This window comes from Anolis carolinensis, chromosome 6 (assembly GCF_035594765.1).
Source record: "Anolis carolinensis isolate JA03-04 chromosome 6, rAnoCar3.1.pri, whole genome shotgun sequence".
Classification (NCBI taxonomy): domain Eukaryota; kingdom Metazoa; phylum Chordata; class Lepidosauria; order Squamata; family Dactyloidae; genus Anolis; species Anolis carolinensis.
In genome coordinates this window covers 20822808-20849375 of record NC_085846.1, presented here as the reverse complement: position 1 = coordinate 20849375, position 26568 = coordinate 20822808, and the positions used below count along the sequence as shown (strand labels likewise).

The 26568-nt window shown below is 38.4% G+C and overlaps 4 protein-coding genes across 4 annotated transcripts; all 4 read left to right on the top strand.

The window, feature by feature from the left end:
- The first annotated feature begins 401 nt into the window (after positions 1-401).
- Positions 402-5670, top strand: LOC100554896 (olfactory receptor 9S13-like). The gene is made up of 2 exons (XM_062957228.1): positions 402-1984; positions 4617-5670. The coding sequence occupies exons 1-2, from the start codon at positions 1083-1085 to the stop codon at positions 4675-4677; spliced, it is 963 nt and encodes a 320-aa protein (XP_062813298.1). The 5' UTR covers positions 402-1082; the 3' UTR covers positions 4678-5670.
- Positions 5671-7486: 1816 nt separating this feature from the next.
- On the top strand, positions 7487-8611 carry LOC100555088 (olfactory receptor 9S13). Its single transcript, XM_003224543.3, has one exon. The coding sequence runs from the start codon at positions 7587-7589 to the stop codon at positions 8523-8525; it is 939 nt and encodes a 312-aa protein (XP_003224591.1). The 5' UTR covers positions 7487-7586; the 3' UTR covers positions 8526-8611.
- Positions 8612-14635: 6024 nt separating this feature from the next.
- Positions 14636-16163, top strand: LOC103279790 (olfactory receptor 9S13-like). The gene has a single exon (XM_016995824.2). It carries the CDS (start codon positions 14951-14953, stop codon positions 15881-15883), a length of 933 nt encoding a protein of 310 aa, XP_016851313.2. The 5' UTR covers positions 14636-14950; the 3' UTR covers positions 15884-16163.
- A 7004-nt stretch (positions 16164-23167) lies between these two features.
- On the top strand, positions 23168-24910 carry LOC100555287 (olfactory receptor 9S13-like). Its single transcript, XM_003224544.3, has one exon. It carries the CDS (start codon positions 23827-23829, stop codon positions 24763-24765), a length of 939 nt encoding a protein of 312 aa, XP_003224592.2. The 5' UTR covers positions 23168-23826; the 3' UTR covers positions 24766-24910.
- The last annotated feature ends 1658 nt before the right edge of the window (positions 24911-26568 follow it).

The following is a 26568-nucleotide window of genomic DNA, read 5'->3' as shown; positions in this document are numbered from 1 at the left end:
ATTATTACATACATTGTAACAATTACATGTCTGGGGATACAACATATCACATGACAAGTTTTCATTTATATTCTTAAATATATGTAATTTCACATAAACTCTGAAGTTTCTTGTTATGCTCATATGACATATCTACACACTGCAGCTAACACACTAACGTGTCACGGCATACAGTTTGGAAAGCTCTGGTTTCAAACAATGCAGAGTGCATTTTGAGACTGTGCTTTGTTTGAAGAATAGACAATATACTTCCACTCTGTACTATACATTAACTGCAGCTTTGCTTGAGTCTCAGAACTCAGAAGGATAGGGTAGTTTAGGGAGTATAGTTTCCATCCAATGGATACTGCATCATGCTTATTGTGGCTAAACCTTTTTATTCTTTCTCCACATTTTTTTGGGTTGTGGCAAATTGATATTTGAGGAAAAATTGAAAAATGCTTTTGAGCTGCTTCTGATAAATATTCATTTTTTAAACAAGTTGAACTGAGTTATACTCACAAATTCCAATCTCTTAGCAGTGATATGCATAAAGATGAACCCTAAAGAATCTGACATTTGATAGGCAGATTTATTGCTTTCAAATGCTGATAACTACAAAGTTCTGAAAGGCTTGCATCATCTCATGCAGACCTTTGAAATATTTGGGTAGCAGTCAGGATTTGCATGTTTCTGCATCCTATTACAGTCTATTTGACTCTCACAACTATATGCTTGTATAAACTTGAGGTTTTACTATAAAATTGTATTGCATATGAAGACTTGAACTGATATCCACAAAAGTGTTAAAATATTAGTCAGTTAATCTTAAGGGTGCTTTGCTTATAATAATTATCCTCTCTATTACTATCCTTTAGGACTGGAATCATTCACATTGGATAGCCAACACAAAGACTTTGTAGGTTTTCAAAGAAAAAAAACCCAAGTGAGATATTCAAGAAGGGATGCTGTCGTCCTCAAACCCAAGGATATAGGTTTATAGGTTTATTGCACACACATCATAATTGTAATAAAGTATGTGTTCTTATTTTAAAATGTCCATCATATGTTTACCATCACATTCTTTTTAGACTAAAAGCAATATGAAAAACCACACCATGGTTTCACAATTCATCTTGGAGGGATTTGAAGGAGACCTGGAGCTACAGCTAGGATTGTCTCTTCTTTTTATGCTGTTTTATGCATTGACCTTAATGGGCAATATTGGAATGATTGTTATAATCACTGTTGATGTTCAACTTCACAATCCTATGTACTTCTTCCTGAAAAACCTATCCCTTTTAGATATTTGCTATTCCACTGTCATCACACCCAAAGCTATGCTAACCTTTGCAACTGGGGATAAGACCATTTCTTACAATAAGTGTGCCACACAGATGTTCTTCTTCTCTCTCTTTGGAACCACTGAATGTTTCTTCCTAGCTGCGATGGCATATGACCGATTTGTTGCCATCTGCAACCCGTTGCTTTACAATAGGACCATGTCCAAAAAGACATGTCTACACTTAGTAGCAGTTTCATACTTCTTTGGCTTACTTAACTGTTGCACACAAACAGGTTTCACATTCAGCTTGTCCTATTGTGAACCAGGGAAAATCAACCAGTTCTTTTGTGATGTCCCAGCTGTCATGAAGGCCTCATGCTCAGACACTTTTATAAATGAAATTGTACTACTAGGAATGTGTGGGTTGATCATAGTTATAACATTCACAATTGTCCTGATCTCCTATGGCTATATTGTGGCAACTATCTTGAGCATACCATCTGTTGAGGGCAGACATAAAGCCTTTTCCACTTGTACATCCCATATCATGGCTGTAAGTTTGTTTTTTGGTACAGCTTTCTTTATGTATGGACAACCTGGGGCCATCTCTTCTCCCAATCAAGGCAAAGTAGTCTCTGTATTCTACACCATTGTAATCCCAATGGTGAACCCATTCATTTACAGTCTGCGAAACAAGGAGGTCAAAGCTGCATTGGGGAGGCATCTTAAAAAATTATCTTTTACTAACAACCAGATCCCTACCCTAGCCATCCATGCAACTCAAAACTCAGGGAGAGGGAAATCCTCTAAAGAAGGTTTTTAGTATTTAGGGATCCAACTCAGTGTGGAAAATGTTGCTTAATGAGTTATCAATACCTATGATGGAAAATACCTGACATAGTGATGTAGTTACATCCCATTGCTGAATGTTTGAAAAAAAAATCAGAAACTTCAGCTCATACACAGTGTTGTGTCCAGAATTTTGATCAAGGCCAATCAGAATCCAGAACTTCCCTGGCTACTAATCTGTTTCAAACACAATTCCAGCAAAATTCAACATGGTGGTTATGACAAATAATACCCCAAAAGACTTTGGAAATATTTTCTTTTGCCCTCTGTCTGCCTTAGCTATGGGATCTTTTTTGGAACAGGGCTTCTCCTCGCCATTCCCACCGGCACATATGTGAGGAACATGAGTAAGGGTCTTTTCAGTGGCTGAACCCAGACTGTTGTGCTTCATCTTACAGTGAATTAAAAGTCTTCAGTTCAAACCAGCTTCTGGGAACTGACTTCAAATACTTTTAACAGTGTATTTATGTGCACATTTCCATCATTTTGATGGATCTGTTTTGAATAATTTGGATCCCCTATCTACTTTGTTGGATTATAATTATTATTATTGTATATTTTTCTGCTTTTAAATGAATTTGCTGATTCATGTAAGCTATTGTAAGCCCCCATCTAGAGAGAAAGGTGGGATTTAAGTGAATTCGTATTACCAATAAAACTTTATACGACTTGGAACAAGCTTGGAACTCTGAAAGAGTACATTTTTTCCATATAATCCTTGCTTTATGTTAAGATTTTTAGGGGAGGCCATTCTCTTGGTCCCCCACCTAGGGACTCATCTGAACTAGGGACCCATCTGAACAGGAGTAGTCATAGAATGATGCCAATGCTTTAAGGCATCAGAGTTTAACAGCTCAGAGGGCTAAGTCAGGAGCTGTTGTTTGATCTACATTTCATGCTTTCCACTTCTATATTTCTGCCAATTACAGGTGCATCTATACCCGTAGAATTAATATAATTTGACACCACTTTAACCGCCATGGCTAAATGCTACCGAGTGTGATGACCCATGGGCCTTGTAGTCCTGCTCAGGACATTGTAATCCCTGATGAAGAAGAAAACTTGGGTTTTTTACCTTCCCAGTCAGAACTGGAATCTTCTCAGCCAGATCTTTCCCAGGCAGATCTGGGAACCTTGCACCTGCAAGAAAGTTGTGTCCCAGAAGTATGTCAAACAAACCCTGCGCCTACATCTCCCGTGTTCTTGCGCCGCGAGTTTTGTAAACAACAGAGGGGTTTGGAAGCAGCTTCGCGCAGGAGTGCTAGAATTGCAGCTAAGAATGTAGCCAATTAAGACTGCTTTCCGTGAGAATCTTTAGGGAGTCAAACATCTGGTCCCAGAGTTTAGCTTTCGTTTCTGGTTCCCAGAGAACTGCTTCGGCGAGAAAGTTAGACTCTATATAGGTGTTTTACCCGCGTAGTAACTTCGCGGAGTCAATTCGTCAGCCTCCGGAGCGAGTTGTGTCTGGACAGCGCGCTCCGTTTCAAGCCTCGTTCCTGCTCAAGCCTTGCCCTGCTTTCCAGCCTTCGCTCCAGTTTCCAGCCTTTGTTTACCTACGGACCTTGCTTGTTTTCCAGGACTATACCTTGCCTTGTATCACGGATTTTACCAAGTTATTCCACGGACCTTGTTCTTGTTCCTTGTTACCTTGTTCCACGTTTTAAGCCTTGCTTCAAGTATCAAGTTATTTCCTAGCCTTGCTCAAGTTTATGGACTAAAGGACCTTGTCATCTCCCCTCACTTTGCCTGGCAAAGTGAGTGTTTCGGTTATTGGATTACAACTTTGGAACATAATATTTCATATTGGACATTGCTTTTTTGGACTAATTTTGACCTTTCCCGAAAGGTCTGCTTCTGAACTACCTTTTACATTTATTTTCATTAATCTTATATATTTCCTTAATAAAGATATTAGATAGAATCTGGCCTCTGCGTATGGTTATTGGTGCTCTGTAGCCTGGGTCGTGACACCGAATAATGGAAGTTGTAGTTTGATGGGGTACATTCCTTGGCAGAGAAGGCAAAATAAGTTGTAAGTCCCCTTCGGGGTGAGAAGGGCAGCATATAAATGTAGCAAATAAATAAAAAATAAAATAAAACTACAGCTCCCTGTATCCTGCAGTATTGAACCATGGCAGGTAAAGTGGTGCCAAACTACATTAATTCTGCAGTGTAGATGCACCTTGCATCTTTTGCTATGGTCTCTGTGAGCTACCTGTCCCTGTTCCCTGCTCACCTCCACGGGGATACCAGAACAGCCAATGAGAGGCAGAAATAGGAAAGAGACAAAGAATCAAATAGCATACGGAAATCATTTACTGCTGTGGTTCAGTCTGATGAAGAAGGGGGATATGGGTTTCAGAAGGTTTACCAAGGAAATGTTGAAGGCTCTGAATTGTCAGAAATGCAGGCTGACCAAGGAAATCTTGAAGGCTCTGAATTGTTAGAAAGGCCGGAGGCTAGCAGGGAAGCTGAAGTTAGTGATAAGGGTGACCTTTCACAGGATTTTGAACATCAACAAAGTCCAGGTGGCTCTGGTAGTGAGCCAGAAGAGTCTTCCTTAGATCGAGATACAAGGTTAAGGTTAAGGGTTCATCATCCCAGGCATTCTGTGAGAATAGCTGGGAAATGTGTGCGAACTCAAGGACAGAGAAATGCTTTCTTAGCCTGTAAGCATGGTTAAATAGAGAGAAACAGAGAAAGATTTCAGACAAAGCAACGTTGATTTCGGAAGCTTAACTCCTGCCTTGTCTCTGCTCATGGAAAAGGTTTCTTGTTTTGGTTCATGCTTAGTTCCTGAGTTTTGGATTGTATTTTGGCGTTCACACTGCCTTGTTTTTCAGGACTGCGTTGCTATATTCTACAGAGACTTTGAACTATATTCTGCAGATTGCCTTTACAATTGGATTACTATTTTCTTTACTGCTTTTTATTAAGGCTTTGCTATCTTTTATCAATAAATTGTAAAAACCAAGTCTGCTATGGTGGAATGTGTGTTAAGAGCAGGGTGAACCAGCGCTGAGGTGCAACATTTACTCTGACTTATATATATTAAAAAGCAGCCGATGAAAAGTATGCAGGTTGGGGAAGAAAGACATAGGGTGCAGTCATACTGCAGAATTATAGCAGTTAAGTTAACATCACTTTAACTGCCATGGCTCAATGCTATAGAATTGGAGTTTGTAGTTTGTTGTGGCAGCAGACGTCTCTGATAGAGAAGGTTACATATCTCACAAAACTACAAATTCCAGAATTCTATAGCAGTTTTACATGCCAGTTTAACTGGCCTATGCTGTTGTTCATCACTACAATCAAAGCCCAAAGAAGCACCCCAATGAGATGCATATTTTTTCTTTCTCTGCAGTCATGCCGGCCACATGACCTTGGAGGTGTCTACGGACAATGCCGGCTCTTCGACTTAGAAATGGAGATGAGCACCAACCCCCAGAGTCAGACATGACTGGACTTAACGTCAGGGGAAACCTTTACCTTACCTGTCTCCTCTTTTCCCTACTCCTCCCATCTATTCCAACAGCAGAGGAGTTATTTGTGGTCCTTACTAAACACTATAATAGGATTGCCATTAATTGAAATCAATGAGAAGGGCACATAAGAAGATCCCTATTAGAGGACTTTATCTCACAAATCTGCTATTCCATTATAGTTGCATTATCATTGATAGTGCATACATGCTACATTCAATTTTAGTTGTCCCTAGATCTCTTTCGGGCCTTTCCTTGATGGCTATTCCCAGGTCCTCTGCTGAGAGGAAAACTACATCAGTCTCCTTCTGTTACCCTTAAACTGACAGGGGAAAGTATTTATCTATAAACTGATCTATTGACTGATTGGTTGCTATATCCATATTTCATTATGCTGCTTTATAAACAGGGGTTAATTACTTTTTCATTGACCTTAGGCAAGTCACACACTCTTAGACCCAGGAAACCCCATGATAGGTTCACCTTAGGGTTACCATAAGCTGGAAGCAACATGGAGACATATAAGAACAAACAATTATGCTTCAATCAAGATTTGATTCTTAATTCTATGCTTCAGCAGTGTTATTTTCCTCCTCCTCTTCCTTCTTGCTTGAAAAACATAGTTTAAATTAATTAAGTAACTAATTCCTGGTCGTTTTAGCAGGACAAAAAAAACCCAATTAACTTGGCCTTCTTCATTTTGCTATTGGTGTGTGTGTGTGTGTGTGTGGTGGGTGGGGGAGAAGGACTTTATCAGTCAGGTTTGCTTTAATCTTGTAAAGCAAAGCACAACAAAAAGTTGGTCTCTTTAGAGTTATTGTATCTTGCTTCTATAATACCCAAGAGAATGTGGTGTTTTTCATAAGTATGTATGGTGCCACTGACAAATGCTTAGAAGAGGGCAAGACAATCTTGTTATGGCCATTTACATCAAAGGTAAGAGTGAAAATCATCACCAAAAAGTCTCCAAAATGTTAAGATTTTCCATTTATTTCTGAAACTGAAATGTGAGAAATTTTCCAACAGAATGCAATACCCATTTTGGAAGGGCAGAAGAGGGAAGAATTCTGAAGCATTACATTTTTCTAGTCTAGATCTTTACAACTTAATTTACTTCTCAGGAAGGAAATAATTTCAGCCAATACTTGGATGTTAGGTTGTAATGCATGCTGACACACACTTAAAGGTTCTAAGTAACCCTTAAATTCTGATAAATTTTGGTTTGTGAGTCAATATTTAGAAGTATATTGTCTTGAATGAGGAGGTCTTCGTTCAATTCTCATCAGTAATAGACTATTATTCCATTTTTAAAGCCAAAATAGTTGCCATAATTTATATTCCAGGGATTCAAACCTGGGTCTGAATCCCTGGAATCAGCACCTGGTTTTTTATCTTTAAAAGTTGCTAAATGCACATGGGCACAGTATATACTTTGAAAGAACTGCACATATACATCAAGTTTATTTAAGTTGTTCAATTCTTTTCAGGGGGGGTTGCATTTGCTCAACAATCCTTTTCATTTTGACCCTTTTCGAAATTTAGCATCTCAGGTTCTGTGTATGCAATGCATAAGTCATACGGGATTTAGCATTTCAGGTCAGTGGACCGAGGCAAACAAAAGAAGGCAAATAAGGCATTTAAAGAAAGACAATTTTCACAATCAATGGAAACAATGACAGTACAGGAAAATTCTGTATGGGCTTTTCTTTTAGTGATAACCTGAGATCAGAATGTTAGAAAGAATATTGCTACTTTTTAATATTTCATTGTTTAAATTTGGATTCTTTTGATTCACTCAAATAGAGGGAGTATTTGATTCCATCTATTTCATCACTGGTATGAGTCATATGCAAAGATGTTCCTTAGTTTATTTTAATCAGTGTTTCTAAAAGAGATTTTCTTCTTTTTAAGGTGCAACTAACCATGCAAGGGCAGAAAAACCTTGAGAGAAACACCCTTCTTCCTATTTTCCATCATGTAGCAAAGGAAACATGAGAAACCAATCCGAGATCACTGAATTCATTTTGGTGGGATTTCTGGGTAAGCCACAGCTGCAGATAGCTCTTTTCATTCTTTTTTTGATCATGTATGTCATTACTCTTATAGGTAACATTGGCATGATCATAACCACCTCAATTGATGTTCACCTTCAAACTCCTATGTACTTCCTCTTGAAGAATTTGTCCTTCATAGATGCCTGCTACTCATCTGTCATCACTCCCAAAGCCATGCTGAACTTCTTAACTCAGAACAAGACAATTTCCCGCAATAAATGTGCAGCCCAAATGTTCTTCTTCTCTCTTCTTGGGACCACTGAGGCTTTTCTCCTAGCTGGGATGGCCTATGATCGTTTCACTGCTATTTGCAACCCGCTACTTTACCATTCAATGATGTCTAAGAAGATCTGTGCACTTTTGGTGGCCATTTCATATTCCTTTGGTTTCCTCAATTGTAGCATACAAGCGGGCTTAACATTCAGCTTATTCTACTGTCAACCTGTGGAGATCAACCAATTCTTTTGTGATGTTCCAGCTGTCATGAAGGCTTCTTGCTCTGACACTTTTGTAAATGAAATTGTGCTGTTAGTGCTGTGTGGTTCTATTGTAGTAACAACATTCTCAGTTATCTTAATATCCTATGCCTATATTATGGTCACTGTCCTTCAAATACCTTCTACCGAAGGAAAACACAAAGTTTTCTCAACATGTTCTTCCCATGTCATTGCTGTAAGTTTGTTCTTTGGGACAGCTTTCTTTATGTATGGCCAACCTGGTAGCATCACTTCTCCTAACCAAGGCAAAGTGGTGTCTATTTTTTACACCATTGTAATTCCAATGCTGAACCCATTAATATACAGTTTAAGGAACAAGGAAGTGAAAGATGCCTTGATGAGATTGCTAAGAAGGAGAAACTTCTCCCACTCAATGTGATGCTTCTAGATAAGGCTTTCATTTTACAATTGTACTGCCTGAGTTGTGAATGTTTAAAGAACATGTAGTTGTCTTAAATTTGTAGATGATAGTTTCCATGTTTTCTTGTTTTAAAATGTTTGTCCCAACTTTTTTTCTTTATTTAAGAAAATGTGTTATGGAAAATAAAACTCAAAGTAGCTGACCCCTCCCCCCCCCCCCCACACACACTTTGAATTGTTAAGAATCCTCAGTATATTAGCACTTTGTATGCCGGTATACAATGCAAAATAATCCAGATAAAGTGTCACATTTATTAATGAGTTCCACTGAAGAACTGGTTGGCTATTTCTGACTGATGGAGAAGTAGAATTGCACATATAGTGCCATTTTGCATGGCAGTGCTTTCTAATCTTAGCATCACACATGGATGCTCAGAAGTGCTTTGGCTGCTTTACTGGGGACTTCATCACATTGAGGTCATGAAGCTGGGGAACAGTGGGGGCCTTCATTGGGCAATGTCGGAAACCCATTGCTCCATGCCCCACATCACCCCCTTTCCCATCCCATGGAAGGAAGCATTGCTTCCAGCTTTCCCCCACACTGCCCCCGTTCTATCGAATGAGAACATGGGAAGTCTCCTGTGTTCTCTAAACAGAACACTTCCTGTTTGGAGCTCCACCAGAAGTAGCCTTGCATTGTAAGATGGGCTTTGGCAAGGAAGCATCCTAAGCATCCTAGGATGTTTTCTGAAGACAATGTGATGAGGTCCTGGGATACCGAATTGATCATGGTTTAAATTCCTCCAGAGCCACTGGGTGGCATTGGACATCACATTCTGTCAATCTAGGAGAAAGGCAATAGACAACCTCTTTTGAATAAACCTGGCCAACAAAATCCAAAGATAGGATTACCATAAATCAGAGCCATCTCAAAGACACACAGCTATATAGAGGTATATGGACATTTGATTGCATACTAATGCCCATTCATTGCTTGTTTTGGATATGTATTATTGCTATTTAACAAAGAAGTCACATAGCAAGATTAATGAAAAAATCTTCATCCAGAGACTTATATTATGCAATAGTGTTATATGTATCCTAGCCTATGAAATAAGAAGGATCTCAAAAGTATGCCCAATGATAGAATCATGTGGGCTATCTACCAGAATGGCTATATCTAATATAATTGTAGCAGTGGCCATTTTCCTTCCCTTTAGAAGGCTAAATAGTGCATAGGTCACCATATCTCAGTCATTGTTGTTGTTTTGCAATGAATTCTTTACCATATTATTTGCACCTGTTTAGAAGTGGTAGACATCCATCACCCCATTTAATTTTTTTCTGAAGTAGGATCAGAACCCTTTAGCAGCAGCTATCCATAGCTGGCCATTGTTTATGACAGCGTGGTCCAACCTTTAGTTATCTGAGGGCCAATCAAACTGTAGTAAAGGAATGTGAGGGCCAGAGACATTCCAATTTTTTTCCCCTTAAACTTAAAGCAGTAAGAAGGGTAAACAAATTTTTTCCAAATGTTAAATTAAAATAGTTTTCCAGTAAGAAGAGCAAGGGCCAACAAAAATGAATTGGTGGGCCACATGCAGCCTATGGGCTGTAGAATGGACCACAGTGGTTTATGACAAAGGATTTCTGATATTTCGCCAAGCCTTTTTGGAGTGTGGGTGGACCAGGAGAGGTTCCATAGTTACAATCGCCATACTTAAGTAGGGCTTTGTGTACACAAGTCCAAAAAACCCAAGTGGAACAGAAGTTACTCTTGGATGTTGATATTGCATCCAGGGACTTCTAGTCCTTAACACAGGGAGTTTCACTGAAACTCTGGAGGTCTCCTGTACCTTGGACCTCATCTGTCCTGGGGCTCTAAACCCATCAGCTGCAATGATGGTGGCACTGACCTATGTGGACAGCAGACCAGTGCATTGGAGTCAGTTGTTCTACCCATTCTCAGGTCACTGGCAGAATACACCTTCTTCTTCCCATGCAGTTGATGTCTAGTAAAGTAAAGTAAATTTGGGGGTGGAAGTTACAATTATGGAAATAGTGTCAAAATAAGTAACAATTATGAATATGAAACAGTTACATAGATTTTATTCATTCATAACACTTTATTGCTATTGAGGTTGAGTGCAACCCCCCTCCCATGGTCAGATTATTAATAAAAAGTAATTGGAACCATGGCAGAGAAAGCCACAGAGAGTGGAGTCCACAGCCTTGATTATGTGGACATTGCCACATAAGCAACAGCTACCAAGTGTCCTGGATATTTTATTCCCCCTTTTATTATAAAGTAACCCCTTTATTAAATGTGCACTGCAGTGCATTATCCTCTACTTGGATTCTTTGTATTTTATTTGCCTCCTGTGTCTTTCTCTCCCCCTTTCATTTCTTGCAGCTGGCCCCTGTAACCACAAGGCCCCATAGCACCCACAGCCCTCATAGCAGGGCTCCCTTTCTTCTCCTTGCAACATATAACCTCCCTGCCCCCATTGCCACCTCTTGCCCCTGTAGATACTCCAGTTCCCGTGATTGGGTTCCCCCGATATCCACAGACCCCTTTGTGCATATATAATGTCATATTTTCATATAAAACTTTTGTGATCAAGGCACCTCAGGTAACCTTTCACCAATACATCTTGGCCTTGGAGTCACAACCAGTACTTCCTGGTCATCACAACAACAATAGGATCCAAGAAACCACCATCACTGGAATCAATCCATGTATATTGATTCCTATAACTCTGACTGTGCAGAGGACGACAGGAACTATAAGCTGGGCTGTCTGGCCTTTGTGCAGTTACTTGGACACAAAGAGAACAGTCATCACTTGGCACTCCTTCAGTACACCAGGAGGTCCTGCCCTAGTCATCCACCATGCCATTTCCCTTTTCCCAGGAATGAACTCCATGATCCTATAATCTTGGACAATATTCTGGTTTAGAACTCAATGGACACTAACGACAGATGTGTTAGACTCATTCACTGAGGATTGGTGACCCATTTTTCTTGACAATAGAATCCATGGGACCAAATGGCCCCTCTTTGTTGAGGATTACTGAAGCTGGGACATGGTAATCATCTCTAAACATTCTGCATTCTTTTGTCCTACGGGTCATTCTGCTGCCCGGTTACCCATTAGAGAGCTGGAATCTTCATTGGAAGTGGAGAATGTTCTCTGATTGGCTGGCGGGTGCCGCTGTCCTGACTCTGAGAGGGAATCCTCCCAGCTGGCAGTGACGCCAAGGCCGGCTCCACCAGTCAGCACAAAGCCAGCTCCAGCTGGGCACACGCGGGAAAGACAAAAGATTCCACTGTATAAAAATGTATGCTTTTGTTTGTGCCAAACATGTCAGTTTTTTTCTGCGGCTTACCACAAGCTGTTGTCTTGATTGGGGAATGTTGGATTATAGCTTCTTTGTCTTTGGATCCAGGCACAGATCCACAGGCAGCCCATGGCCAGTACTGGTAATAAGCTTAATGGGTCTTGGTATCTGTGCCGTGGGTTTAGCGATCCACGGCCCAGATCTCACTATCTGCAGCTGCCTCAAAATGCTCAATTTCACTAGTAAGTAGCAGATTTAGAGTTTTGGGCATTTAAAGAGACTACTAAATTAGACCATAGTATTAAAATGTACTTAACTATTGTTTTAAAAGAATTTCAGACACGTTATATATTTTAATTTGACAAAATAAAATGGTCATGGAAAGTAGTCCCGCTGGAAACTATTGCATCTTGAAATTGTACAACACTCAAGAGACCGAGCTAGACTGCAGCTATCCCTCAAGAGGTCTAAAGCTATTTACAAATTCAATAAAGTTGAACACAGAAAGGAAAACACAATGAGCCACTTGTTTCCTAGGCTAAGCACAAAATCTTTGTCTTGAGAGGATAGGAGGAGAGAAATAGAATACTTCCCATCTAGTTCTGTCCCAATTCTTCTAAATAGAAGCTGGAGGTAAGCACAATATTACTCTTCTAAATAGGACAGAAGGCTCTAGCTCTTGAAAAGTTATTTTCATACTGAGGAAATTAGTTCAAATTGGTTAAGAACGGTTTGGGGGCTGAGGACAGCATAGGCTAAGGATACCTTATTGTAATGTTAGACTGGGCTGAAAAACCTTGAATATTTGCCTCATTTTAAAGATATTCATAAAAAACATTGGGTAGCAAATCACTAAGTTGCAGTTACTCAAATCACCATAATATTGAAGAGTGAGCAAGCTTGTTTTCTGTTACTTCAAGGATTAAGACAAAGAGCAATTGATTCAAACTGCAGAAAAAGAATTTCAACTTAAATATCAAGAAGAACTTCCTTAAAGTAAAAACTGCTCAGCAGTGGAATATGCTGCCTTGGAGTGTAGTGAGGCTTTTCAACATTAGATGGTCATCTATCTAGAGTGCTTTGTGTGTTCCTGCATGGCAGAATGGGCTTGGACTGTGGGGGTCTTCCAACTCGTTGAGTCTATGAACTACCATCCTTCCAGCAGTAATTGGAGAGGTGAAGTTTCCTTAGCCCTCAAAATACTCTTGGACCAACTCCCATCAGACCTTTCCAGCTTGTACATTAGTTCTAGATGATGGGAGTTATGATATACCAGTGTCTGTATAGGTAAGCTACATCTGCTATAGATGTCTTAAAGATCAGGCTTGCATGTCTTTTTTTTGGTCAAATGTATTATATTAAATCAAATCCAAAAAACTTGATCACAAATGTATACATACTGAGATTTATTGGAAGACCTAGAGTTGGCAGAGATTACAAGGGCCATGCAGAAACACCCCATCAAAGCCTTATTTGCCATTCCAGATGCATATGTATATCCTGCCAAGCAAACTAGTCACATTGTAAGTGGTGGTTGTCCATTATGAGCATTATCCAAGATACTTATCCTATTCTGAAGATAGGTTTCAGCATCTTGAGTTATTTATTTAAAATTTAGACTAAAAGCTACTATGCATGCCTAAAGGTGGAATAAACAACTCTACTGGACAGTTCTGCCTTCTATAGATTGATAAGTTTGAGAGAAGACATTGGAGTACCAAAGACTTTAGATTATGAAAGTATAAAACAAAATGTGTTTATTCTTCTTAAAGTGTCATAATATTCTACTTTTTACTGAAACAGATTAACATATCTAGAGATCTGGAGATGTAATGGGTTATCTTGCATTTCATTCTTTTCTTGCATTTTTAAAAATTGTAATGATTTATTAACATATAGCCATTTGAATATTACACATCAGCACTCAAAAATAGATTGCCATTCAACTCAGTACAAGCCATTGATCCTCTCTATCTTTCTCATGCAATCTCTTGTTCTTCCATTCCTTTATTCCAGTGATACTTCTTTATTTATCAAATCTTTGCTTGCTTGCTTATGGAAAAATATCTCAGAATTGATTTTGTTGTTTTTCTCTGCATTCTACCTGCACTTTCTTCTTATCCTTTTTGTATATCATGTTATGGTACTTTGAATTTTCCTCCCACACTTGGACTTCTTCATATATTTTTTCATAAGTGCTCTATTCATTTGCACAGTTTATCTAATTTACTCAACGTTCCTGTATTATCTAAACCGGGGGTCTCGTTCCCTTTAAATTCAGCACATTTTATTATAAACAGTACTTTTAAATATGCACATTCCTTGGTTCATACTTCATTTCTCAGAAACTGCCTTGCAAATGTGAAAATTAGATGTGCATTTTCTCACAAGTTCCAGATAGGAGAAAAAAAATATTGTTTCCACCAGATGTTGAGTACTGTGAAATATCTTTCCAGCCATGATTAGAATTCAGTTCTGCCCTCTCCTCTTGGAAACAAATGCTTTAAACCTATTTCTTTGTGGTTTTCCTTTGCTGCCATCACTTGTTTACATCTGACAATGTTTATTGGGTTTTTTGAAAATAATATTTTTTTTCCATTCTGTTTCCTTCTTTTAGTAAGCTATTAGTAGCAGGCTGTTTGTTCGTTATCTAGGACACCCAGAACAGCACCCTTAAAATATGAAGCTTTTTATTAACTTTATTCACAAGCACAGCTTTCAGCAACAGAATTAACTCATTAGGGTTCAACTGCTTTCTGTAGGACCAAATGTTATACCAGATAAGGGCGGAGTGTGATTGGGTGAATCTTTTTGCATAAGTTTTAAGATTCTTAAGTATCTCAGTAATGTCAATTATGAATATTGTTTTGTTCCTTTGCTAACTTATTTATCTCTAATTTCTAATTTTTCTTTCTTTCAGACTTCTGGTGATATAATATCTCAAACATGGTAGTACTAGCATGCTGGTTATCATAGTTATCTTCTCAGGTTCTGGTATGCAATCACTTTCAGAACTGACTTCCCAAGAATGCACACCCAGCATTTCCAAGAATATTGATAGAAAATCCTTTTTCCTGGCTTTTAAACTTTTCATAACAACTCCATGGAAAACCATACTGAGGTCACTGAATTTGTCTTGGAGGGATTTGAGGATGAAGCTAACATACAGCTAGTTCTTTTAATCCTCTTTTTGGTGATGTATATTATCACTTTTATGGGAAATGCTGGCATGATCATAATTACCAGTGTTGACTCCCACCTCCATACCCCTATGTACTTTTTCCTGAAAAACCTTTCTTTCTTGGATATTTGCTACTCTTCAGTCATCACGCCCAAGGCCATGGTTACCTTGGCAAGTGGGAGCAAACTCATTTCTTACAAGGGATGTGCCACACAAATGTTCTTCTTTTCTCTTTTTGGAACCACAGAAGCATTTTTCTTGGCTGTAATGGCATATGACCGGTTCACTGCCATTTGTAGCCCACTGCTCTACCACACCATTATGTCGAAGAAAATATGCATTTGTCTCATGGGTGTCTCTTATCTTTTTGGTTTTGTCAATTGTTGTACCCAAACGGGGTTCACATTTAGTTTGTCATTTTGTGAGCCAACCAAAATAAATCACTTCTTCTGTGATGTACCAGCTGTGATGAAGGCCTCCTGCTCAGATACATTTGTGAATGAACTGGTGCTCCTAGTGTTATGTGGATTTATCATTGTCACCACAGCTGTAATTGTTGTAGTGTCTTACGCTTACATTGTGACTACTATTTTACATATGCCTTCTGTCAAAGGAAGATATAAAGCCTTCTCAACCTGTACCTCCCATTTGATGGCAGTTAGCTTATTCTTTGGGACAGTTTTCTTTATGTATGCACAACCTGGGGGCATGTCATCCCCCAATCAAGGGAAAGTAATGTCAGTGTTTTATACAATTGTCATCCCAATGCTAAATCCCCTAATCTATAGTTTAAGGAATAAGGAGGTGAAAGAGGCTTTAAAAAGGCAATTTGGAAGGAAAGGGTTTGCCCTCTGAAAAATAACTTCCAATGGTGCAATCTCATATCTTTCTGCTCAGAAGTAAGTTCTACTGATTTCTATGAGACTTACATCCAGCTAAGAGCATAGAGACTCATATCCTTGCTGTTTTAATTTGGGTTTATTAGGGGTTGTTTTTTTTTTGATAATACAGTAGAGTCTCACTTATCCAACACTCGCTTATCCAACGCATTTTTGTAGTCAATGTTTTCAATACATTGTGATATTTTGGTGCTAAATTTGTAAATACAGTAATTACTACATAGCATTACTGTGTATTGAACTACTTTTTTTGTCAAATTTGTTGTATAACATGATGTTTTGGTGCTTAATTTGTAAAATCATAACATAATTTGATGTTTAATAGGCTTTTCCTTAATCTCTCCTTATTATCCAACATATTCGCTTATCCAACATTCTGCTGGCCCGTTTACGTTGGATAAGCGAGACTCTACTGTACCAAGGAATACACACAGTGTATTATTTCCCAATTATTTCCATTTAAGGAAAATAAATGCATTCAAGATGTATGTAACAGATAATGTGAAAGAAAGAGTCCATGTTTAAAAAATGGAAAAAAAACTCAGTTCTTTTTCACTTTTTCACTTTCACTTTTTCACTCTGCACCTCTTGAGCAAGAGGTGCAGATAACAATTTAGTTTGTCATGTTTTCAATTGACTTTTCCTTTATGCCAATTTGGCATGTCATTTTTGAAAGTAGCAACCTGGCTCATCCAGACTTATGATCCCTCAAAAAAGAAAGTCCCAGTGAGATAACACTTCCATCACTCTCAGAGTTGATAGCATCAGTTATATATGCATATGTATCATTGGGCATCAATTAAAGTGTACAAAGTTATTTTTAAAAGTAATTAGCCTTGGTGACACTTTACAGTGGTTTAAAACTGTTGTCATTGTATATCTTACTGTTCACAAATTATTCAATTTCACTGCAATACTTGTTGCCTTCAGTTTAAATATTTATTTGATGATTAATTAGAGAATGGCCAAGAACGTAGAAAGGGGGGGGGGAGGAATTCAGAATGTCTCTACAAAGTCTACAGCTGCCCCAAAAGTTTGAAAAATTATAATTATTTCATTCATTCATTACTATTGTCACACATATCAGCTGTCATTCCTTCTCACTAGGCATATACGATCAATAAAAAATGTTTCAAAAGTAGTTACAAAACTGGGAGGTGTTGGCATTTCATTTCTAAAGTGTTTCTAAAGTATGGTTGGTAAAATATTTGTTATATTATAATAAGAGTGATGAAAATTCATTATTTTTTCATTATAGTAATTGGGTAAGCAGGGAAACTTTGGCGGCTCATTTCTCCCTTTTTAGAGCTATCATGATGAAACTTGCTACATTAATTGTACCACACATTTCCACGGTTAGCCCACCAAATTTTAGAACATGACATTCATCAACTAATTTTAGGGAAATTTTTGAATTTTTTACAAACATTTTTTTTTAAAAAATACAATATTTATATACTTGAAATTTATATACATTGCACAAGATAACCAGGACATCAATCTCCAGAAGTTTCAGAAAGATTCACACATCAATGGATTTTTGGGGATTTTTAAATTTTAGACAAAAACAATTTATCCCCTAAAAAGAGACAATAGCAATCTGTCTGTTGAATGTCTGACAAAACCAAACAAGCCATGCTAAACCAAAATGGCATGAGAAGAAAGAAATGTCCAGATAATCCTTGTACACTATTACAATGTTTTCCAGACTCTGGTCTTCCAGGTTTGCTGGACTTCAACTCTCCAATTCCCTGATCATGGGCCAAGGCACCTGGAGCTTCTGGGAGTGGAAGTTCAAAATACCTGGAGGATGAGTTTGGAAATCATTGCCATGCTATATTATTTCAGAGTCTCTCAAGCTTTTTCCACATAAGCTTTACAACCTGCACAGGCTTCTAGACTCCTGCACACAAGATCCATTCAGATTCTTCTCAATGTGTCTCTACTCTCAGGACTTGAGAAAGAAAAACTATTGAAATATATGTCTTTGAAAATAGGGTCAAAAGCATGATTGCCAAGTATTCCCATTCTATTCTTATTCTACACCACTGTCCAAAATGTTCTAAATTGACCAGACTGGGTTGCTGCCCCACATATTTTTCCATTCAAGGTCTCTGCCTTATACTGGCCTCCTTGATAGATTTGTGCTTGGGCAGGCCATTGCTCAAAAGCACTGTTTGTCCTCTGGCAGTACAGCCTCCTTTCTCTGCTTCTAGCTGAAGAATGATTGGCCCACATTTCTCAGTTTATAGAATCTTGTGAGATGTTGGCCCACAAGATCTCATTCATTAAGAGGCTTCAATCCAGGGATGGCTGAAAATGGCAATAAGAGTTGTTCAACAGTGGAGCTCACTACCTGGGAGTGGGGTGGAAACCTTGCCTTAGAAGGCTTTTAAACAGAGGCTTGATGGCCACCTGTTGGGGGTATTTTGATTGTGCTTTTCTGCATGGCTGGGGGTTGGACTGGATGACCCATGAGGTCTCTTGCAACTCTATGACTCTGTAGCTGACCTCCCTCATGAGCAGTGAACCAGGAAAGGTGGCGTAAGACATCAGTGTACTGAAGATGGACCACCTACAAGACACAGTCAGGAAGATTAGTTTCTGTAGAAAGAAATGAAAAGTTGTGAAGTTTGCTGTAAACCTTTCAATTTTTGGGTTGTTGTATGTTTTCCGGGCTGTATGGCCATGGTCTAGAAGTATTTTCTCCTGGCGTTTCACCCACATCTATGGCAGGCATCCGGCTGTATGGCCATGTTCTAGAAGTATTCTCTCCTGATGTTTCGCCCACATCTATGGCAGGCATCCGGCTGTATGGCCATGTTCTAGAAGTATTCTCTCCTGATGTTTCGCCCACATCTATGGCAGGCATCCATAGATGTGGATGCCTGCCATAGATGTAGGTGAAACGTCAGGAGAGAATACCTCTAGAACATGGCCATACAGCCCGGAAAACATACAACAACCCTGTGATCCCGGTCATGAAAGCCTTTGACAACACTTTCAATTTTTATTTTAATTGGAGTGCTATTTGAATTCACCTGAATTTATTGGTGTCAACCAGGCTTCCTTCTGAAACAACCACCACAGGTTGCATTGTTGTTACTGAAAATTCCTAATGTGACTCCATCTACACTTATTATTTAGGTCAGTGTGGGGGCAGATTAACCTATGGGTGCCTAAAAAGCACACACACATTGATCTGTTTTAACCCAGGGAAAACAACTTAATGTAGCTGCAGTCCAGGTTAAAATAAAAACACAGGAGAAATCCCAAAGCCTGCACCAGAATTCAGGCTTTCTCCTGTATTTCAACAGAAACACACACCCACAGCATGCTCCCCAGGCTAAGGTGGCCTAGGAATGTGAGATGGTTGTCTTCTCTCACTCTTCTCCACACCATTGTTGCCAGATGTGGTGGGGGGACAATGTGACCTATCTGCTTCTCAATCTTCCTAATTCTATGCCATATGACTGGCAGAGGAGCTTTGGACAAGGGGGGGGGGGTGCTTTTTAGGAAGAACTCCCAATGAGAAGCTGGTAAGTCACAATATCCTCACCTTAGCTGGCACTGATAGGGTGGAAGAAAGGGTGAAATTTGGGGCCCCAGCCATTTCAAATAGGATTTAGCACACCTGGGGAGTATGGACACCCACCCGTCTGCCCACAGTTAAAGCAGCTAGGGGCTTTCATGTCTAGTTACAAATGGGCCATCTGGTATTTTACATGCAGGTTCTGGCCAGCATTTTTGGCTGTGTAAAATGACCCTGTGTTGTAACAATGCAGATGTGGAATGCCCTCCCCTTAGAGGCCAAATTAGCCATGAGGCTGACATTTGAAAACATAGCTTTTCACTTTTTAATCTTTTGGGGTATAATAACATTTTACAGTTGATAGATTAACATGGTTGTAACCACTTCAATACACTTACATTATTAATACCCTGTTTCCCCTAAAATAAGACAGCCCCAGAAAATAAGACCTAGTAGAGGTTTTGCTGAATTGCTAAATATAAGGCCTCCCCCAAAAGTAAGACCTAGCAAAGTTTTTGTTTCGAAGCATGCCCAATGAACAGAGCATGCAGGATTGGTAAATGTACCTAGCATAGAGTATTGTACATAGAAATAATGGTAGTAACAAGAAATTCTTGATAGGATTCGGTTTGTCTGGTTATGCTGGTTTGTGATGACAACTACTGTACAATATATAATAAATGTTCATTTTTTTGTTCAACAATAAATGTGAATTCTTCTTCATGGAAAAATAAGACATCCCCTGAAAATAAAACCTAGAGCATCTTTGGGAGAAAAAATTAATATAAGACACTGTCTTATTTTCGGGGAAACACGGTATTGATTTAAACCCTACATTATTTTTTACTATTTTAATCATTAACATTTTAAAATTAGTTTTATTGTACACAGCATTGAGATTTTAGTATGTAAAACAGGATACAAATACAAAATACATGACTAACTAACTATTAGCCTAGGCTCAAAATATTGTCCCTTGAAACTGTTATTTTGATAATTTGACACCTAACTTGGAAAAAACCCACTAAATTTAGTTTGTATGAATCTATCTGAATACAGATTATATATTATTTGGATCACTGATGATGAAATACTTTTCAATATAGTTTAGAAAACCACAAACTTTATGCACACATCATAGAAAGATTTGTAGGTAGGTTGTGTATTTAATGATACCATAGGGAATAACATCTCCCTCAAGTATTTAAGACTTGCTGGGATATAAATCTTCACAGAGTTTGTTAATATAGCTTGACCTCCTCCAGCCCTGTCTGCTTTCGTGGGTAAGTTTCACTATTTTCTGTGTAATTGTAAAAGCAGATGTGTTTCCTGGTAATAAACTGTACTAGAATTATTTGCTGTGGGGATCTGGCTTCTATGAAATATGTTTAAATTTGAAATCAGATTCCAAAGCATTTTTAGTCACAAATATACCTTTGTAAATCTAGGGTTACTATCTTGGGAGGGCTTCTACCCTGGCAGTCATTGCTGGGCCATTATGGAGCAGAAGTGCTCCAGATTCATCCTGAAGACCTTGGTGGTGTCCACATATTCTGTGCATGATTCTTGTGGTGGTTGTAGTGGAGTGGAGTCTACACGATCCAGTCACGTAGAAACTGATTTGGCCCAGTTGGACTATTGCCTTCCCTTCCCTCTTGCCATTGGTGGATGGCTTTGGAAGAACTTCTGGAGATTTCAGGTATGTTATGCTGACTTCAGCAGAGGTATTTACATGTCAGGGAGAAAGTGAGCAGATTAATTGATCAGGGGGGAAAGGATGGTGGCAGCAGTCTGGGACCCATATGCACTTTGCATTGGATCCAGTCATACTGCCTACAATGTATTCAAAGTGTTGTGTTGTTCTGGAGCTTTGGCCAAATATTCCCCAACATTTCTTAGTGTGGGACTAAACTGGTTTAACCTGATTTAATTATTTTATTTTATTTTATTGTTACGGTCACAAATTTTGAAACTTTACATTAAAAAACAGAATTTTTCTGGTTTAACCTGGTTTATCTTGTGATAAGGACTATAAGTCCCTGGACTTCACGTAGACATCCAGGAGTGACCATTCATTCACTGTGGGCTACATGCTCTTGGTTGGCATATTTAAGTCTGGTTGGCATATTTAAGTAAGAGATTTTGCTACCTAAGACAATGAACAAGTTAGTGAACATTAAAGAGGTAAAGTTGAATTTTTCTTCAATATTGGTGACAGGACAGAATCCTCAATCACACATGAAAGCAATAGAGTATTTTGAAAGAGACAGGTAAAGCCACTAAGCACACCTCTCTCCTCTAATTGTTTGTTGTTGCCGGCTAGCATTACTAAGATAGCATTTTCACTAAGTAATGATTTAACTACAAAGATGGATTAGATACATATTTCCTGAAGCTGATCTCCCCTATACCAGTATTACTTAAAGCAGGGGTCCTCAAACTTTTTAATCCGAGGGCCGGTCCACAATCCTTCAGACTGTTGAGGGGCCGGATTATCATTTGGAAAAAAAAAAAATACAAACAAATTCCGATGCACACTGCACATGTCTTATTTGTAGTGCAAAAACAAGAACAATGAAAAAACAATACAATATTTAAAAATAAAAACAATTTTAACCCAACATACATTTATCAGGATTTCAATGGGAACTGTGCTCCTGCTTCTGGCCAATGAGATAGTCAAGTTAATTAGGATTGTTGTTGTTGTTGTCGTTGTGTGCCTTCAAGTCATTTCAGACTTTGGGCGAGCCTAAGTCTAAAACGTATTTATTTATTATTTATTTATTTACTGAATTTATTTACTACATTTGTATCACACTTTTCTCACTCCAAAGGGGACTCAGAGTGGCTTACAAATTATATGTACATACAATATATTATATTATTAGCATAGCACAATATTAGCATTATATATTACTATATTGAACTATACCACTATACTGTAATATTATTAGTAATATTATATGTAATATAGAATATATAATTAATATTATTATATGGTATTATTATTAGTGTTATATTGTATTACATTATAATATTATTATCAATATTATATGTATATACAATATATTATATTATAAAACTGAGGGCGGGGGCCAGGTAAATGACCTCGGAGGGCCGCATCCGGCCCCCGGGCCTTAGTTTGGGGACCCCTGACTTAAAGTGATGGCCTGTGGCCCAGTACATGAGTTATTTACTGCCAGTCTGCAGCAAGTTTCCAGGAAAGAATCACTTGTACTTAATGTTGCAATGTTGTTTTGTCATGTATCATTTATTTTTGTTAAATGATATTCTGCCTATGGGCTAAGATAATAACACTGAACTGAACTTTTAAAACAATTCAGGGAGCACATATAATTCTAGAGCATATATTCATGTAAGCGAGAACTTGTTTTAAGTTATAAATATTATGTAATCTATTTCATTTACTTCCTACTCATTATTACTACTACACTATTATTATTATTATTATTATTATTATTATTATTATTATTATTATTATTATTATCCTGCTTCCACAAGGAGACTCAAAGTGGTTTAATCATTAAATATATTTATTTTTAACTGCCCTAAGACTGCATGCTCTTGGATAAGATGTAAGTACATTCATATTTATTTATAGGAAGCTGTGGTGGTGCAATAGATTAAACCCTTGTGCTGGCTGAAATGCTGACCTGAAGACTTGAAGGTTGGCAGTTCAAATCCGTGAGATGGGATGAGCTCCTGTTTGTCAGCCCCAGCTTCTCATGCAGGGACATGAGAGAATCCTCCCACAGGATGGTAACACACCTGGGCATCCCTTGGGCAACATTTTTGTAGACGGCCAATTCTCTCACACCAGAAGCGACTTGCAGTATATTCTCAATTTGCTTCTGACAAGATTAAAAATATTTATTTATATATTATTCCACCTCTCTCATAAAGTGGTATGAACTAAACAAAAATTCAAATGACATTGTGTGCACATTTGTGTGCATATGTGTGTGTGGGTGGGTGGGGGACAAGAAAGAGGGAGAGAAAGAACTCATAGAAGAGGGAAAGAGAGAGGCAACAAGAAAGAAAGATGAGGTATATGAGAAGAGAAAGAAAAATCTGGAAAAAGTAACATATCATACATCTTCTCGAATTATTCTGATTTTATTAGACTGGAAGTAGCAAATTACCTGTAATATATTTATTTTGAATAATGGGAATTATGTACAGGTTGTCACACTGATTTCAATGACCCCTAAGTTATATTACCTTATAGTGTTTTTATCTAACTCCAAATAGTGGCTAGATACTAGGTGCTTCTGGTGAACTTTCAAACAAGGTTTATTGCCTGCATTTTTAATTTTTATTGGGATTTTTAATTTCAGGTACCTGCAATGGAAAATTGTTCCACAGCTACTGAATTTATCCTTGTGGGTTTCAGGGATCTTCCAGAGCTCCAAATAACATTTTTTATCACTTTTCTGGTGCTATACTTCACCACTGTCCTTGGCAATGGGGCTATGATTGCCCTTATAAGTGCTGACTCTCGGCTTCATACACCTATGTACTACTTTCTTAAGAACCTGTCCTTCCTAGATCTCTGCTATTCCTCTGCCATTGCTCCTAAAGCTCTAGTGAACTTTTTTGAGAAGTCTAACATCATTTCCTATGAGGGCTGTGTGGCCCAGTTGATGCTCTTCACCATCTTTGTTACCACAGAAGGTTTTCTTTTAGCAGTCATGGCCTATGACCGCTTAATTGCCATTTGCTATCCACTCCTCTATCCAACGAAGATGTCAAAGAAATCTTGCCACCGTCTAGTAGCCACTTCTTATGCCTGTGGTTGTACTAATGGTGTGATACAGACTAGTGTCTCTTTCCGCTTGAGATTCTGTAACCACAGCAAAATCAACCACTTTTTCTGTGATGTCCCTGCTGTAATGAAGGCTGCCTCCACAAATACATATATCAATGAAGTTGTGATGTTCTCGCTCTGCAATGTCATCATTGCAGTGACAACAGTGGTAATATTCACCTCCTATGCTTACATTATGAACACAATTCTCAAGATCAGCTCTGCAGAGGGTAGGCAAAAGGCCTTTTCCACTTGTGCCTCTCACATAACTGCTGTGACAATCTTTTATGGGACAGTCTTCTTCATTTATGCTCAGCCAGCTGCTATATCATCTCCTGCTCAGAGCAAAATTGTATCAGTGTTCTATACTCTTGTCATCCCCATGTTGAACCCCCTCATCTACAGCCTCAGGAACAAAGATGTCAAAGAAGCTCTGAAGAGGACTTTGGGCAAAAAAAGATTATTTTCCATGAGCTGACACAGCTTGCTAAAACTATGTAACTTGCTATGGTAATGTTGAGTTTCAGACTGGGAAGATAAGGACAACAACTCTTCATAGTTGGAATTTTGCAAAACCTGCTTATCACATCTCTGCATACAAAATTTTGAAAAGAAATTTGGAGAAGCCAAAGACAGTTTAAAGACAGTCTTTGGCTTCTCCAAACAAAAAAAATCCTTCTCAACTGATTAAAATGTGGAAAATCAAATATTTTCCAATCTGAATGTTTGGGAAAATAAAGTATTTTTTCTTTTCTCTCTTTTGGGGTTTATTGTGCAGAAAATAATAAGTGTATTATGTGTTATCCTGTGATAAAAGTAGTCTGCCTAAATATTAATTTGACAATCATTGAATTTAATTGAATACATATTAATTTCAATATGTTCACCAAGATCTTGTTTGTGTAAAGCATTTTGTCCCTCCCCTTTGAATGATCAAGCTAAAGTCCATAACTAAACCAAGAAAATTAAACTAAAACAGCGAAAAGGACACCTCATAAGTTAAGCTGTGACATCTAATGCTACCCAAATCGAGGTTGTTTATTCCCTCTCAACCTAAATTGAATCTTGAATAGTTGGAGGAAGGATATGGGTAGACTATTTTTCCAAGCAACAAATATATTGGCAACCTCCCTACAAGGTATTTTGGGGTGATTTGAACATAAAGTGTCAGTTAATAGGTTATGCAATTTAGCTGGAGGGCGATCCATTTTTGGTATCCGAATTTCGTAGGGGACCCAGATCTGTTTTTGGGAGCTTCCCGAAAATCGGCTAATGGAAAAATCTGTTTTTGGTTAGGCAGCCAAAAGATCCGGGAAGATCTGACCCATTGGCAGCAATGGGGAACTTACAAGGCTCCTCTTTCCGTTCCTGGCATCCTTTCCTTTCTTCCTTTCAGGGGAGCCTGGGTTTGAGGAATGGGGTTAAGGAAGCATCCTTCCTGGGACCCTTTCCTTTCTTCCTTTCAAGGAACTCTGGGTTTGAGGAATGGGGTTAAGGAAGCATTCTTCCTGGGCTCCTTCTCTTTTTTTCCTTTCAAGGGAGTTTGGATTTGAGCAATGGGGTTTAAGGACACATGCGCTGCTTGTTCCGGAATGGAAGGGAAGAAGCTGAACCCAGCAGCCATATAGGCAGGTGAAAAAAAAACATGGCAACTAAACCCTTGCTGTTATGGCCATCTGGAAAAGCTGAACAAGCCGAAGAAGCCAAAGGAAAACGGCTAAAATGGATCTGTGCACAAGTGTATCAGTTAACATGCATTTGCAAAAAACCTGTTCCTCACAGATATAATATTGGTTAATTTATGACTTTTTTAGTGATATGAAATGATATTATTGCATCATGTTTTAAGGCATGGATATGTAGATTGTATGATCACGCATATTTCAGAATTTCTTATGATACCAATGAGAAGAATGCATGCTTTACAATCTTCAGTTGAAGATTTGCTTCCCATAACTTCAGCATATGTTGTCCTGTGAAAATATGTTGATCTCATTAACTGTTTGCAGTTAATGCTGCACTTTTAAAAGATGATTGAGCTAAATTTAGACACCATTTTAACTTCCCAGAACAGCCCTTGTACAACCTAATTCTGTCGCAGAAATGGTAACCAGACTTAGGAACTCAGCACCGTGTGGTATTGTCTTGTCTGCCAAGTTAAGGTGGAAGTGTTTGTCATCGTCATCATAATCGCCATGCTTTTCTCCAAAAAATGAATAAAAGGACTATGTTAATGAAAGAATTAAATAAAATTAAAATAAAACAACTCTTGCCATGACTA